The 16,351-nt window shown below is 34.4% G+C and overlaps 2 protein-coding genes across 2 annotated transcripts; both read right to left on the bottom strand.

Moving 5' to 3' along the window:
- Positions 1 to 868: 868 nt before the first annotated feature.
- LOC115483305 (gastrula zinc finger protein XlCGF7.1-like) lies at positions 869 to 2,327 on the bottom strand. The gene is made up of 3 exons (XM_030224671.1): positions 1,958 to 2,327; positions 1,246 to 1,896; positions 869 to 1,171 (listed from the first exon to the last, which is right to left on the bottom strand). Exons 1-3 carry the CDS (start codon positions 2,170 to 2,172, stop codon positions 1,069 to 1,071), a joined length of 969 nt encoding a protein of 322 aa, XP_030080531.1. The 5' UTR covers positions 2,173 to 2,327; the 3' UTR covers positions 869 to 1,068.
- An 895-nt stretch (positions 2,328 to 3,222) lies between these two features.
- On the bottom strand, positions 3,223 to 15,956 carry LOC111596279 (sodium/potassium-transporting ATPase subunit beta-1). The gene is made up of 4 exons (XM_023310426.2): positions 15,374 to 15,956; positions 4,456 to 4,713; positions 4,130 to 4,389; positions 3,223 to 3,652 (listed from the first exon to the last, which is right to left on the bottom strand). The coding sequence occupies exons 1-4, from the start codon at positions 15,504 to 15,506 to the stop codon at positions 3,374 to 3,376; spliced, it is 930 nt and encodes a 309-aa protein (XP_023166194.2). The 5' UTR covers positions 15,507 to 15,956; the 3' UTR covers positions 3,223 to 3,373.
- Between the last annotated feature and the right edge of the window lie 395 nt (positions 15,957 to 16,351).

Below are 16,351 nucleotides of genomic sequence, written 5' to 3'. Positions count from 1 at the left end.
AAATAAAATAAAAGATAAAGAATAACAAATAATAATCCAAAATTCACAAGAGACAACAAATAATGAACTAAAGAAATATTCTGTAATATCTGTAATATAGGTACAATAATTCCCATTTAATAAAACCTACTAATAAAGTTTAATAATTTCACCAATTTTTACTTATCTTAATATATTCCTGGGATAGAGGGATTCTCTCGCCGAAGCTCTTTCGCTGTCATTCTGAACCAAATAGAGGGGAAAAATAATGAAGAATCTGAGAGATAGACTGTTTTCCAGGCTGCATGTGCACCGGGCTGAAATCACGAATAGAGTGTGTGTTCCCAAATTTCATAAGTAGAACAATTTGTGGTATTTGAATCAGAAGCAGCTGTGTCATTTATAGACCCCAGAGCTACATTTATCAAGAGTCATTATTGGTATAGTTTTGACCCACTTCTTCAGATGATCGTGACAATGTGGAAATCTTTTATCTCCACATCAAATAGAAAAACATTAAGTTGTTTTTTTGTTTTTTGTTTAAGTATTATGCAGTTGTTCTTACTCTAATGAAACAAAATTAATTTCTAGTTTAACATTTTTAAAAATAATTATTAATAGAGATTTGAGCCAGGAGTTAGCTTGCAGTTAACTTGATTCGTTCACCAAAAGTGTTTGCTTAAAATAAAGTTCAACTCATGCGCTACAATAATATAACATAAATTTTCCACAATGTTTAGCATATAAATGCATTTTATTTTTGCCAAATAAAAGAAGGAAACTATTGCATGAGCCCATAATATAGTTAAAGTAAATATATATATATATATATACTACATATACATTATATATATACACAAAATGAATTCATATCAAATTATGTCTTCAATAATTGTTCTTCGCCTTAGATCTCGCTGGCTATAAAAGCTACATAGTTAATGTTTAGTTTTTATATTAGTTTTGCCAAGTTTGCGCTCTGGTTTCTCCCATTTTCTATGCTGGCGTTGAGGTTTTTCGTTTGCTCCTGGCAATAGTTCTCGGTTCAAATAGTTGTAGCTCCGATTTGTGGGGCAAGATTCGATTGGGCTTTTACGCCTCGCCTGTGGGCATGCGCGTTTGCTTAGTCAGATCGTATTTGTACATGAAAACGCGTCCACTCGCGTCCGCAGCAAAAGTCTTGTCCGTTTGCCAACTATGAAGATATATTTATATATATAGACATGGAGTTATTTCATTTGATATATTATATATCTACGATCCACGCACTGTTTGGCTGTTGTCTGCGTCGTCTCCGGTTCGATGTCTTTGTGCAGCCGCAGTATATGCTTCTTCAAGCCCTCGCTGCGTACGCACGCCTTGGGGCAGTGTGGGCACTTGTAGGGCTTCTCGCCCGTGTGCTCCAAAATGTGCGCTTTGAGATCTCGATTTTGGGCAAAGGGTTTCGGGCAATAGGGACACTTGAAGGGTCGCTCGCCCGTGTGTCCGCGTATATGTCGCTGCAGATTGTCGTTCGTTGCAAACGCCTTCGGGCAGTGTGGACAGTTGAGTGTCCGTTCACTCGAATGGCGACGTATGTGCTTCTGCAAATTGTCGTTGGTGGCAAACGCCTTTGGACAATGCGGGCAAATGAGTGTCCTTTCGCTGGAGTGTCGGCGTATGTGCTTCTGCAGATTATCTTTGGTGGCAAACAGCTTTGGGCAGTGTGGGCAATTGAGTGTCCTTTCGCTTGAATGCCTGCGTATGTGCTTCTGCAGATTATCATTGGTCGCAAAGGACTTTGGACAGGTGGGACAGAGAAAGGGCCGCTCGCGATCTCCGGAGTGTGTGCGCGTGAGATGCACCTTAAGATTGCTGCTGGTTGCAAAATCCTTGGGACAGTGGGCGCACTTAAAGGGCTTATCGCTGCCATTCTGAAATCTATTTAGGGTATACAAATTATTGACAAGATCAAATTAACTTCGTTACAAAATTGTCGCACTTTTTGAGTGTTTGCTTCTCTGCTGCTTGCCGTTGTTTGCCATCCATGTTGGCATTGGCGCTGCTTTGCCACACAAAGCTCATGTCCTGCTCGATCTTGACCAGGCCCAAATCTCTGTGTCGCATCGTCAATTGCCAATCCTGATTCTTGAACATATTGCAAATGGCCTCGCAGTGCTCCTCCTTGACGCACGCCACATCTATCGTTTGTGCCATCTTTTAACAGCTACGAATGTAACCTGCACAACCTTCACTTGTCGTTTCAATAAGATTTGATCAATTTTATTGCAATTTTCTTAGGGTAAACAGCTAAAAGCTGAACAAGAAATTCCGATGAATTTTTTTTGTTCGATATATCGACAAACTGTCAGCACAATTGTGATGTGCACACAGCTGTTCTGAGACAAGTTAGCAGTACCAGTATTATATATATATTGTGTATCGAAGATATATCGATTAATTTTATTTGTTCGATATATTGTCCAAAACGAGAGCGCCACAGCATATATGCTCTCGCTGCATGTCAACAGTGCTGCCACAGTGATAAATTTGTTTTTGGCGCCAATTTAAAAATTGAAAAATGCTCAACTCGGAAAATATGGAATATTTTGGCTTCGTTTTTGTTTGTTTCCACAAAAATACAATTTTATTTTGTTTATTAAATTTATTCATTAATGCAACAAAAATTAATTTACTAAACAATTTTCCATTGCTATAAATCTCAAAAACAAAGCTTAAAAATTTATAAACAAAAATATATTTGCCTGGAATTTGCCTTTGTTATTGTTTACATTGCTATTACTAAAAATTGCACTAGATAATATATGTATTTATATATACATATATTTTTGCAATACTTTTTAATACATCTAATTGGATGCGCGGACATTTGTTTATAATTATTAGGAAAAACTGTTTTATAATGTTTTCTTTTGTGTATTTAGAAAATAAAATTTTCTATGAAGAATTTCGATGAAAGGCAATAATAATAACAACTATGAAAATATAAACTAAATACAACTGACAAATTAATAATATATGTTTCACATGAATTTACACAATTATAAATTAAATATTAATTTAATGATTAACTTATTAGCAAAAACAAAGAAAAGCCGGAAGCTATATTTAACAACAATTACGGGTGTTCGGTTTAAACTTTTGTGAATATATTTTTTTATATTTTTTTAATATTTTTTTTTTATATTTTTTACTTAAATTTTGCTTTGTTATTTACGAACGTTGATATTATTTCTTTTTTCTTTCCTCTTCATATAAATATATACAATACATTTAAGATTTGAACGCGCTAAAAAAAATTAACTTTCTGTTCATGTTGTTCTTTTAGTTGGTCTCGAATTTCTTCACTAAGTTTTTTTTTACAGCAATCACACAAGTTCTTCATCTCCTGCTTGGCTTAGTCAACCAATATCTGGAAGGTAACCGAGCCCATGCGATCGCGTAAGCTACCGCTGTAGATGATATTCTTAGCCCATGCCCTACATTCCACATCCAACATTGTGCCCTTTGGCGGAGCCTTGAATTGCACAGCAACAATGGGACTCAAGTAGCCGGGCTGATTCAGATAGGGATAGTAGTAGATGGGAAAGCCTTGGCTGGGGTAATAGCTGATGTTCTCGAAATGCTCCTTATCCTTGCCAAAGTGTCCGTGGCATGAGACCCAGATTTGTTGACGCTGTGAAAATTTAGACGAGTTTCGATTGTATTTTTAGCTATCAAAGGTCTGTCAATCTTTTTTACATTGCTTGTCAATCAATCAGTTCGATCAGTCTGCTGGCCAATTATTTATTCTAATCAATCAATGTGTCTATCAGTCAGTCAATCTCTTCTCACTCTATCTCTAATCATTATCATTATCATCGTACCGAGCTAATCAGTCTATCCATCAGCTTATCTCTAAGCTGATCAGTCTGTCAATCATTTAGTTAAAGAATCCATCTGTCATTGATTCATTGTTCCAGTCAATGATTCACTCATTCAATCGCTTTGTCAATCTGTCTATAATTCGTTTAATCAATCTGTCTATCAATCCCTCAGTCAATTCAATCATATTATATCCAACAATTCTTTCCATCAGTCCTTCAATTGATCAGTCATTCAATCAGTCTTTGCAAGCTCTCGAGTATAACCTTATTTATAGATAGAGCTTTACCTCCTCAGTAGCCGTATTATTGATGACATTTACAAGATCAGAGGGCATGCCATTGATGGCCGTATCATAGCACTGTGGCACCCAGCCAAAAATCTTGTTCAGCTTCAGAAAGATGCAGGGTTCGGCCGATTTATAGCCATAGCCATTCGCCGATGAGCAGGGTCCGAAGCTCTCCGTATTGACGACGCAAACATCGTTCGGATTGTGGGTCTGCTTGAAATCGCAGTGCTTCATCTGACGACCCTCAGTATGATTATAATCTATGTTGAGCAAGAATAAATATATTGATATCCATAACCATTTCAAAAGTGGAAGCTTTCACTCACCCTTTAGGAAATCATCTACCAAGCTAATCCAATATTCGCCCTCTGCTGTCTTCTTTCTATCGTACTCAATCACAGAGCCACGTTCGGTCTGTTCGCTCAGTGGTCGAAAGCCCAGGCCGGGATTGGTGCCAATCAGAGATTCCTCCAGCTGCCATTTGGGCTGGTGGTTGTCCACAGAGGCCAGCAGGCCCTGCATGCATATGGTAAACAATATGGCAAGGATGATATAAAAGATCAAATAGAACAGGAAAAGTTGACCTGAAATGAGTCAAAGAAATCCACAAAATTAATTCAATTGTCTTTAAAAAATATAGAAATTGATCACAAATCGAAGATAAATCGATAATCGATAGACGATAGTTTATGTTTTTATTCAAATTTAACACTATTATTATCGATTATTGACGCTTTTCAATAATCGATAACAACATTTAATTAAGTGAGCGATCTTTATGAATAATGAATAATTTTTTTAATCGATAACAATCTTGATCGATAACGATATTCGAATAAGAATATAAAATCTATAGTTTATATTTTTAAAACGAATTTAGAAGCCAAATATTTGTACCAATTATTTAAAATTGAAATCAAAATCGATAACAATTGGGCTGAATAATCGATCTATACTTATGCAAATTGGTATACCTTTGTTGCCATTGTTGTTGTTATAGCTTATATTCTTTACACAAGGGCGTTACGTTCCTGCTGTGGCTCGATTGAAAACCGGATAGAAACCGCAGCCAATGCAGTAATTACAATAAAAACAACAAACAGAAAGGAAGAAGAACAACAAATGGAACCAACTATTGACCACTGAAATGGCGTGTACATACATATATACATACATAGTTATATACACATATATATGATGATTTAGAGGTAGTTATATATATATATATATAGGTCTTATTCGATTGTGTTTACGATTATTTCAATGTCAATAGCATTGACGACTCGTCAGCTAGTATCCAGTTTTTGCTCGTTTGTTACAATCGCATTGAATGGATGCCCAGCCCCAGCCCCAGCCGTAGCCCCAATCCCCGGCCTAGCCGCAGCCCCTTTGCCAACTGCATGAATAACGCAGCGTCGACAACAACCTAAAAAGCGAGACTCGCGTTTCGAATTCCCAAATTAATCGTATGAATGAATATCGAATACAATGTCTATGTCGATGTCGAGTACAGCAGGCAGCAAAAACTATTATTCAGAGAAGAAAAACAAAAAACGTTGAGTGAAAAATCGAAAAAACATCTATCAATAAGTAATCAATGTCGGCAAACGACTTTCCATATTAGATAGCTAAGTTGTTTAGCTATGGTCTGCTTCATTAAATTTGTATACTCACTATTCTTACAGGGTATAATGGGTATCATCTACTTTGTACGAACTGTACAGTTTAGTTTAACCTATCGATAACCAGCGTACCGATATTAATCGATTTTATCTAACTATGCGAGAGATTCTGTATTATGATTTGTATGTATTAAACTTAATTGAATTTCTTTTGATTAATTATAGAGACTTGCTATTATCGATATATATCGATTCTCCCAAACAAAATGCTTTTATCACGTTCATCTGCATGCATATTATTTAGGCAGTTTGATTCGCACTTAGTTCAGTTATTGATATATTGAAATCTATTATTGAAATCGATAAGTATCGATTTTTATTAAATTTTTTAGGAATACTGGCAGAGATATCTTCTCTTTCTATGTATATACACTAGACAATCTTGATGTTAACTTCTAGTTGGTTTTCAATATTTAGCGGAAATCGATAAATATCGTAATTTAGCATAGCCGAAGACTGCAATTTGATGATAACTTTGGTAATTTACTCACAGTGCCAAGCCGTGTGCATAGCCGAAGTGAGGGTGTCTGTTAGTCTACCAGTCTGCATCGTCTGCTGTTACCAAGCGGACCCAAAGTGAAAAAGAGAAAAATGAATTGCTTTCAAGTACAAGGAAATAAGTTTGGCAATGACCACACGGGGTTGGCAGTTGGCCCAGACGCCAGCACCGCTGGGCTATGACGCCAGTCACTCATTCTGACTGTCTGTCTGTCTGTCTGTCTCTCACTCGCTCTCCCTCTCTCTCTCTCACACACTTTGTCTGTCCGTCCAGCAGGCGTCGAGGTGGGCGCCTGCAGCGCGTGCGTTACCAATATCAAGGCGTATGTACTGCGATTAGAAGCCAGCCAACATTCTTATGTCTTCACCAATGTTAAATTACATGCACACACACACGCACACCCGCACACCCAGATAGCCACACACACTCTATAAGATATAAATACTTTTCCCTTGTCTGCGACTGTAATCGATAAATTTACTTCAAGCAACTTGCATATGACTCGAACAATTACTTAGTTCAATATGATGGATAGCCAAGCTGTACATGTGATATATGTAGCGATATGCACACGATGTATATATGTATATATGCGATATATGTTCCAAGGTAAATTGGTCTTTATCTAGCCTTGATTTGGATCACTCTGTTATGAAGTTAGTTCGAGCTCCCTGGGTGATCAAAGCACATTAAATGTTTGTCATTTCTGATTTTGTGCTAGTTTTCCCCAATTTTCCCCATTTTCCGCTGACATTTACATAAAAAATTGCCTCCAAACGAAATTACTTTGCACTCAATTAGTTTTCCGGGCCATTGGCATTGGGTCCCTGTGGAGTTTGAACTGGTTTAAAAGGTTAGCATTGGACAAACTATATACTATAAAGAATATAATTAGAATTCGATAAGGATTCAACAATTAGTGAAATTCTTCTATATATAGTAATACACATGTATAGAAGTTAAGATATATAGTTTATACTAGTGAATTTGGGATTCTATATCTTTAAATCTTCAGTCGGCCTATAGCTAGAGAACTATGTGAACTGCTCTTGGCTCAAGTTATAAAAAATACACTAAGAAAAATGAATTTTTATTATTGTTCTGCTTCTAGATCTCAATTTGAATTAGGGTAGCTGAACTCTTTGCTGTTCCTCATAATTTCAAGACTTTTCGACTTTTACTGCTTCTCGTTCAGTTTATGTTGGGCATCTATTTTCGTACTTGACACAGCCAGAGAGAGAGAGAGAGAGAGAGAGAGCGCGCGCGTCAGAGCGAGAGATGTGTCGAATGAAATATATTTCAAGGCGATCTGCCAAATGAGTGGCATTATAGAACCGAGCCAAAAAGCTGTTCTATATGCGATATTTGACGCATGCGAATGTAAATTGAAAAGCAGAGCAAACATAATTATTATTGCTATAGGAACTGAAATAAAACAGACTCTCAAACTGATACATAGGCAAAACTGAATTTTATATTTGTGAAAATCAATTTTGAATTGAGCTGGAATGAATTTTTATAGATAAATGCTGTATGAATTAGAAACTAAATTATATATTATGCTCATATAGAGAAAGGTGGGTGATACATCATAAGTTGAACATAAATATTTAAAGATCCCAAATAATAACCTTCAAAGGTGCCAGACTTCAGATAGATCACAGTCAAGGAAGACCATATATACATGTATAAAATAGAGCAAAATATTAGATCTATATTATTATTATTATATATATAGTTATATCTCCAAAACTGTCCTATTTCATATAGTCATTTCTATACCACATACAAAACATAAACACTTCAAAAATAACACAAATATTCTTAAGCTAACATCACGCTTTATATAGCCAATGATCTCGTTAATCTCTCTAAATGTATTTGGAAATGGATTTTCTTTTCTTTTGGATAAACTGGAAAAGCAAACCAGTTGAATACAGTTTGCATTAGCATAAGTCACATTAAAAGTGCGTGTGGCACATGTAGGGCTTGACCCGCTTGAACCCCTCCCGCTCTTCCTATGGAAATTTGCTTGGCGTTTACATAAAAAAGTCGACTAAGTACAGTTGAGTTCGTAGCAGTAAACACGATTCATCTGGAACCTTGTTTATGGCTCAAATGCAATGACCAACTCGAACAAAGGAAGTTGGGTTAGGTAACGGTAGGGGGCGCGGGCTTTGTATAGGGGTTGTGTGTATTATGTGCAACCAGACGCCGAGTTTTAATAATAACACTCAAGCTGCGCTGGCCTGACGAAGCGGTAAACAAACTTAAAGAGCCCGTGACCTATATACAACAGTTGAGCACCTCCAACCGCCAACCGCCAACAGCCAAGCCTTAAGACCCCTCGCCCACCTCTCGATAGACTCCCACACCTCACCTCACTTTGACACGTTTGCATGTCCAGTTGCTCGACATCTGAGCGCCTCGACAAAGGCCAAATAAAGTTAATAATTCAGCTGACCGCGAACGCACATATGGCTCAAAAAGCTAAATACAGTGGAAGCTCAGTAAAGCATACAGCTTTAGAAATAGAGGAAGGAATTGTTGAGGAATCTCTGAACTTTGCTTAATTTTAGTTTAATCCATCCAAACTTATGCTTGACAGCTGTTCTTTATCTAAAGTGCATACTGTACCTGTCCTACATTGTTGTTGCTGTGCTGTTTTTATGTTACCTTTAGCTAGTTGCGCGATTTCACACCATTTGTCGTGGGACTCCCAGTTGTTTAGCCCCATCGACTAGATAAATGTGGGAATTGTGTTTGCGCTACGAACTTGTTTACCTAGTGGTAGTTGCTATATGTATATATGTATGAATATATATATATATATATAAATATTCATATTCGATTCGATTTAGATTTGAATCGGTTAGTGCAGTTGGAGTAAAGTACCTAATGAAGCTTGACAAACTTGAGGCTAATTAGTAAATTATTATATATATAGCGAAGCGAAATAGATTTGTATATAGTTTAGTATTTTAGTAGTCTGAACCTACTGAAGGAGGCATGACAGAATCCAATAAGTATATATTACTATATCTATCCGAACTAAGAGTTAAGTCAGTATAGCTATGTTCATCTGTAAGTTTATAGACATCGAGTCTTGCAGCGCCTGCCAATTAGTGTTATTTTCTATTAATAAAAGCAAGTCTCTTACACAAAACCCTTTCTAATTGTATTACATTTAGCATTTGCTTATTAAATAGGCTTAGCTTCAGCACTCAGGTACCTTGCTCCAGACCCAATTGGCTTTCGTTTGCATGTGTAGAGGCAAGCGTTGAGTGTTTCCTCTTCGTTCGTTCCTCACTCGAATGCGACTCACTTGAATATTCTTGATTTATGTGCCTGGGGCACGATGACTCTCAAGTTGCGGAGTAATGAGGCGCGAGCAGGGGCAGCGCACTGCAGGCAAGCAACAGTTACTACCGCTCAGTTCTTATGCCCCAACTGCTGTGCGTATGTCATCATTATACTCATTAGAGCAGCCACCTCTCTCTCTCTCTCTCTCTCTCTCTTTCGCTCGTTCATGATAGACAAACATTTATGCGCCAATTCAATCGAGGTTTGGGGCACAAATGTTCTTAGGGCCTCCCTCAAGGCGTTCCAAATAGCGCGCGTCGCATTGGCGCCTATTTTGTTATGGTCTCCACACTGGCAAAACTCCTGCCCCAAGCCCCGATTTCCCACAATTTCCACCTCATGCGCTTGGCCTGGCCAAATCCTTCGTGTGCTTAGCCAAGGCACACCCTTTGTCCATGCGTCATCAGCGTCTGTTTTCATTTCAAAGTACTTGCAGGACTAACCACCCCCCTCTCTCTCCCCCCTCTCCCTGTCTGTCTATATAGTGGCGTATATGTATCTGCCTATAGCATACTTAGGCGAATTAATTTCACATATTATCCCCGTCGCCCACTTTTCGCTTGATTGGCTAAGCGTTTGTCAACATGTCTAACTGGGCACCGAACAATTAATTGGCCAAGTTTTTGGGCAACTTTTGTTGCTTTTGTTTTCGAATTCGTTAAAGTTTTTTTCGATGCTGTTAGTAAAACGTTTAAGAGTAAACATTCTTTGCATTTGAATTTGATTTTGACTCAAGTTTGTAAAGTGCAATGAAAGTTTTTATAGCTAGGGGGCTTTTAATTAGATTGAATGGTATTTGCTTATGGCATCTTATTTAATGTAGTTTAATGTATTAGAATTAGAAATATATATAAGTTGTAATTGTAACAAATTTATAATAAAATATATAAAAAAATTAGATATATATATAAGTTGTAATTGTAACAAATTTATAATAAAATAATAAATATATAAATATATTTGTATGTAATTAATATAAAAAAAATTTAAAAAAAAATATATATATATAAACAGACATAGACATATCTATTTATATATATATATATATCTTTTTTTATATATATATTTTTTTATATAAATTTATATTTATATATATATATTTTTTAATATATATTTATATATATATTTTCTTTTAATTGATATATATACATATTTTTTTAATTATACATTTTTTCACTTTTGTATATTTTTAATAATATATATTTTTTTTAGCTCACATATATTAAATATTATTTAGGTTCGTCTTTGCCATAGAACTGAACCAAAATTTAACCAGTTCTAACTTTTTTATAGCTTGTATTATTTGAAGGCTATGAGATACAACAAAAAGCTAACAACACTCAGCGATTTTTCCTGTGCATTAATTGGACAGGAAGCAATCAAAGCGATAAGTCGTGTATTAACTGGGTCGGGAACACGCACAGAGTGTGTGTATGTTGCATGCAATGTGTGCGTGTGTGTGTGTGTGTGTTGCATCTCACAACATCTAAATGAGCTGTCGTCTAAGCGGCGCGGGCGCGGGTTGTAGGTGGGGCTTAAAATCAAATTAAGGGGACCGAAGGGCAATGTAGTGACCCTCGAGACCGCGATGCAGCAATTAGCTGATAAAACTGGTTTTGGCCAGAACTTGAATTGACATACAGGTGTTGCCAACTGTTCTTGTTGATGTGGTTGCTGCTGTTGTTGTTGTGGTTGCTTTTGTTGCCGTTGCAAATGCAACAAAATTGAAATGAAACCAACACTAAAAAATGGTGAAAAAATTTAAAAAAGAAGCAACTAAAAAAAATGAAGAAAAATGCAGCATAAACTTCTAAAAAAATGCCAACTAATTAAAAAAAATATATGTATATTAAAAATATTGCAGTTGAATGTGAACGACTTCATGCTACTCACTAGCAGCATAAAATTAAGTAAATTTAATTAAAAAATTTAATTTTTAGGAAACTAAAGCAACTAAAGTTTGTTTTTCTTATATATGTATAAGTTTATTAATTTTTTTTTAAATTAATAATTATTTGTTGCTTCCAACTTCCAACTCTAAGTCTTAAACTATAGGTAAATTATTTAAATATAATTAACTAAATATAAGATATAAGCTATATTTGTAATTTCTAAATTTTGTGAATAAGATCATTAATTGTTTATTTTATAAGCTCAGCTTGTTTCCATGCATCAATTCATTTTATGTTTTAATATGTAAAAACTGTTTTACAATATAGAAATACTAATGTATTTCTTATATTTCTACCTAAATTTAAACAAACATTACATAAAACCTATATACCCAATATATTTCTTCACAAAAGAGTAAACTAAAAAATATACAAAAAAAAAAATAAAAGCTGGCAGCAGCATTTGTAATGAAAGCATTTCCAGCAATTTAAAAAAGCCGTTGAACCGGTTTTATATCATATATCACAAGGCTTAAAGAAACAAAATAAAAAAAAAAAAAAAACAAAATACAAAATTATAGCATTTGTTAATTTGATTCTTTCATCAACATTTTGTTCCAATCATGGCATACATATAGATAGATAGTGTCGATGTTTTCTATAGATTAGTGAATTTTCCTCTTTTTTGTTTGTTTGTCTTCCATCCGTTTGTTATGTAATACGAATTCTATGAAAACAATGGGGATTTTGAATTAAGTTTATGTGCTGGAAAGCAAGTGCTAAAACAAATTTTTGTTAATTTACAAATTTTAATTTTTGTTAAATGTAAAAGATTGTAAGAATTCGTTGTTATTAGTTTTTTATTAATTATTATTTATTATTTTTATTATTAATTTAATATTATAAACATTTAAAAAATTATAATATAAGTAATCTAGATTGAAATCGTCTGTATATCTATATATAGAGTTATACTTGTCTTCCACTATATTTATTCATATATGTATATAACTAGAATTCCCTTTAGAACTTGTTTTATAATAACTTACCTATAAGAAAAATATATATATTTATTTGTCTTAAGTTTTTATACCCGAAACTTATTCCATGACTTATCTCATTTCCTTACTATCGATAGTAATCGATGATTTAATAGTGTGTTAATATCGCAAGAGCTAAAGATTTTCAGATGCCTGTAATGAAACACAAATCCTCGGATATTGGACAACTCCCTTTTAAAGCTCTTCTGGCTCTACTTTACACTATAGCTTAACACCATATAAACATATATCGATTTTAGTTTGTAATCAATTTAGATTTTAGTATTCTGGCCTAGCCTTGAGTCAGAATGTCAATTATTTAATGGACTCGACTCGGACACATGTTAATAATTATTATTTTTGTACTTGGCGAAAAAAGAACTGGAATTGAAGCCATTAAATAGATTTAATGATAGAGAAAATCGAAGGACAGGCAGAGTGAGCAGTACGAGTGGAAAATGTGCAGGTCATGATACATAGAGATATGCCACAGACAGGTGTGTCGGTAGCAAAGGGTTTTTCGGTAAGGGCTAGGCCAAGTTTAGCATTTGGCATGTCAAAACTACCACTACTACTAACAGTTAAGCCTTAATAATGGCGATCATTAGCTCTTGCCACATATCATTTATTGAGCTCCTAATCAGGTTTATCAATTGAGTAAATCAAACAAATTCAAAGCACATTTAGTGCTAATATCAGTTAAAAACCTTTGAGGCATTACGGGTATTACGAACTAAATTCGTGAATAAATAAATAATTTGAATATATGATTGGTAACTAAATTCATAAATAAATAAGCGCACAAAGGCAATAAATAATTTAAATATACAATCGAATTATTTGAATTAATATAAAAGATAATATATAAAGAGAAATATATTAAGTTCAAATGTAAATAAAATATACATAAATCATCTAAAATATATAAGTAAAATTACATATTTTATATAATATTTTATATACTTTTCACATATACAAATTTTATATAATTTGTATATTATATATATTTTTTTACATTTCAATTTTTGTATATTTTTCTATACTTTTATAGCTGCTTTTCGGCTGGGAAATTCGTGTGTGCTTTCTTTAAAGATAGAGAGTGCTATATATATTTATATAGTTTATTTTATATGCAGAAAGAGAGGAAGTGAGAGAAAGAGAGAGAGAGAGAGAGAGAGATTGGGAAACCTTGAATTAGCTTACAGAACTTTTACAATAACAAAATGTGATGATATGAAATATTCAAGTACAACATTAAATAGATAATGAGGCGCGCTATATATCATATTTGTTTTAGCTCTCTCTATTTATATTTCTCTCTATTTTTTATTCACTATATAGTTGGATACGTGAGTCCGTGTTCCTACTGACATTACAGTTTTTATCTTCGTTTTTTTGTTTCAGAAGCCAACATTTTTGTTTTGCTTTCGTGAGCACAAATAGCAATAGATATATAATTATATATAATAAATATATAAGAATATGTATATGTATATAAAGCTATATGGCATTTGTAATTTTAGTTTTTAAGACTATTTTTTAAATAAACCTTTCATACGTCATTAATTATGAAATTTGATTTTGTTTTGGTCTTTGAACTGTGAAGCTCAGAATAAAGAAGAAAATTTCACAGGTCAGCAAAATGTAGTTATCCAGAATTATATTTGATATGTGTTTATATTTAATTGGCCACAAAAAAATTTTATTTTCTATGATAATTCAAATGCATACATTTAATTTTTTTATCAATTATGAATCATGCACAGAGGCAACATGAAATATTTTTTATATGAGTAATATTAAAGCAAATATCATTTTACATGATTTTATACAAATTCCCAATCTGAATTTTCTTTCCATTTAATTTGATTTACAAATAATAATAATAATAAAATAAGAGAAATAAATAAAATAATATATATAAAATTGTGATAATATTTTTTTATCGTTTGTATATACAAAGAAGTATATATTTTTTTAATGGTTAAAATTTATTATTATAACTTATTTACGTCATTAGAAATGGAGGAATAGATTCATAGTAAAAACCGCAAAACATTAAGAAATCGTGTGTACGTGTGCGTCTACATCTATAATATATTATAGTTTTTAATTTTAATTAACTTGTCTGGCACATATATAATATATATGTCTATATATTTTATCTAGTTTCGAGTTTTATCTGCTCATAAAAGATTCTACATGTGGCAATGACATCTAAAGCTTGTTTTGCATTTCATGTGCTCACATAACTACATGGAGAGAGGAAGAGAGAGACAGAGAGAGTGATTGAGGGAGCGAACAGAAGTAGCTGATAAGCGAGTCATATATTTTATTTGCACTCATTTTCAAATGACCGAATTGCATGTACACATACTTTCACGCTTACATGCATATATGTACAGCATATGTAAATATAAACATTTTACTCATTTTGTTCTTTCGCCTTTTCTTCTTTGTGACTTGGCATTCGATTAACGTAGGGCAAATCTACGTAATCCCATAATAAAGTGTGAGAGAGTGAACTGACAAGAGAGTGGGTTAAGGCTAGGCTTTGACACCATAAATGAACTGAGTACAAAAGGAGAACAGAAGAAGAGCGATTTGCTCTGGGTCCCTTACAAGAACTCCACGCAAAGCTTAGCTTTTAGATTTAGTCAAGTGCTTGTGACGAGAGAGGGCGCTGCACTTTAATTGAACTCCAAGTGTCTTAATTTTTATTTTGTATTTATTTTATTCGTTTTGAATATATATATTAATTAACTTACCCCAACTTTTGCTAGTGCGGCCAAAAATACTACCATCGCGTGGATCGTAGATCATTTCCGAGAAGGTTTGCTTCTTAGCCGGTTGTGGAAATTGATTTTCGTATTTTTCATTTTTACCGTTGTTTTTCGACATTTTTTGGCGCTCTTTTCTTTTCGTTTCTTCTTGCTTTACGTATTCAAGCAGTTATTAGGAATCGTGAGTTTTTTATAAATATAAATGTGTATTTATTCACGTATTTTGATTGCGTTTGCTATTTGTTGCTCACGTGGATAGTGGACGGGGTACGTAAGAATTCGAATAATTATATTTTCAGTAATGCATAAAACACTATTTAGGTACTTATGTGTATTTGCTTTTAATTATTCGCTTCAGAAACCTGCACTTATTTAAAGTTTCTTTTTTTTTAATTTTGCCTTTCTTATAGGTAATTTGTTATTCCAATATTTGCCGTAACGAGAATACAATGTAATGCAAACGCACACACACTTATAAAACACAGCTAACTGTTTGTTACTCGTTTCTCGTTGCGTGCTGCGTGTTGCGCTCTCGGCGAAAGATCACCAACTGAACCACAAAATGTGGTGGCCAAACCGACATCGACATCGACAGCAGCGTCGCTAGCGGGGTCTTCAGTTACTGCGCTGCTCAACACTCACACTTGCAATGCTCGTCTCTCTGTCAACACACATACAAGTGTACCGAAAGCTATATAAGATACGAGTATTCGCGTACAGCCAGCTGTTGAACGCTTTTGACAGCAACAAGAAAAATAACAAAAACAAAAACGGCCAAAACAAAAAGCTTCTTCATATTGGGCGGCTAGTGGGTGGGCGCTTTGCAGGCGTCATCCGAAATTGGTGTTCTGTTGGCAGTTGTTATTGCTTTTGGTAGCGCAGCGAACGCCTCTCGCAGTCTGCCTCTCTCTCTCTCTCTCTCTCTCTCTCTCTCTCTCTCTCTCTCTCTCATTCTGTTCCTGT

The sequence above is a fragment of the Drosophila hydei genome, unplaced genomic scaffold (genome assembly GCF_003285905.1).
Source record: "Drosophila hydei strain 15085-1641.00,03,60 unplaced genomic scaffold, DhydRS2 tig00008116-arrow-pilon, whole genome shotgun sequence".
Classification (NCBI taxonomy): Eukaryota; Metazoa; Arthropoda; class Insecta; order Diptera; family Drosophilidae; genus Drosophila; species Drosophila hydei.
The sequence above is the reverse complement of the archived record's forward strand: the minus strand, read 5'-3'. Positions and strand labels throughout refer to the sequence as shown.

Excerpts from the sequence above, each read along its gene's own strand:
- LOC115483305 (XM_030224671.1), bottom strand. The coding sequence starts at position 2,172 with ATGGCACAAACGATAGATGTGGCGTGCGTCAAGGAGGAGCACTGCGAG. Across the intron at positions 1,897-1,957 it reads GAGAAGCAAACACTCAAAAA|ATTTCAGAATGGCAGCGATA; the intron begins GTGCGACAATTT and ends TACCCTAAATAG. Across the intron at positions 1,172-1,245 it reads ACGCAGACAACAGCCAAACA|TTGGCAAACGGACAAGACTT; the intron begins GTGCGTGGATCG and ends ATATCTTCATAG.
- LOC111596279 (XM_023310426.2), bottom strand. The coding sequence starts at position 15,506 with ATGTCGAAAAACAACGGTAAAAATGAAAAATACGAAAATCAATTTCCA. Across the intron at positions 4,714-15,373 it reads CCGCACTAGCAAAAGTTGGG|GTCAACTTTTCCTGTTCTAT; the intron begins GTAAGTTAATTA and ends GACTCATTTCAG. Across the intron at positions 4,390-4,455 it reads GGTAGATGATTTCCTAAAGG|ATTATAATCATACTGAGGGT; the intron begins GTGAGTGAAAGC and ends TGCTCAACATAG.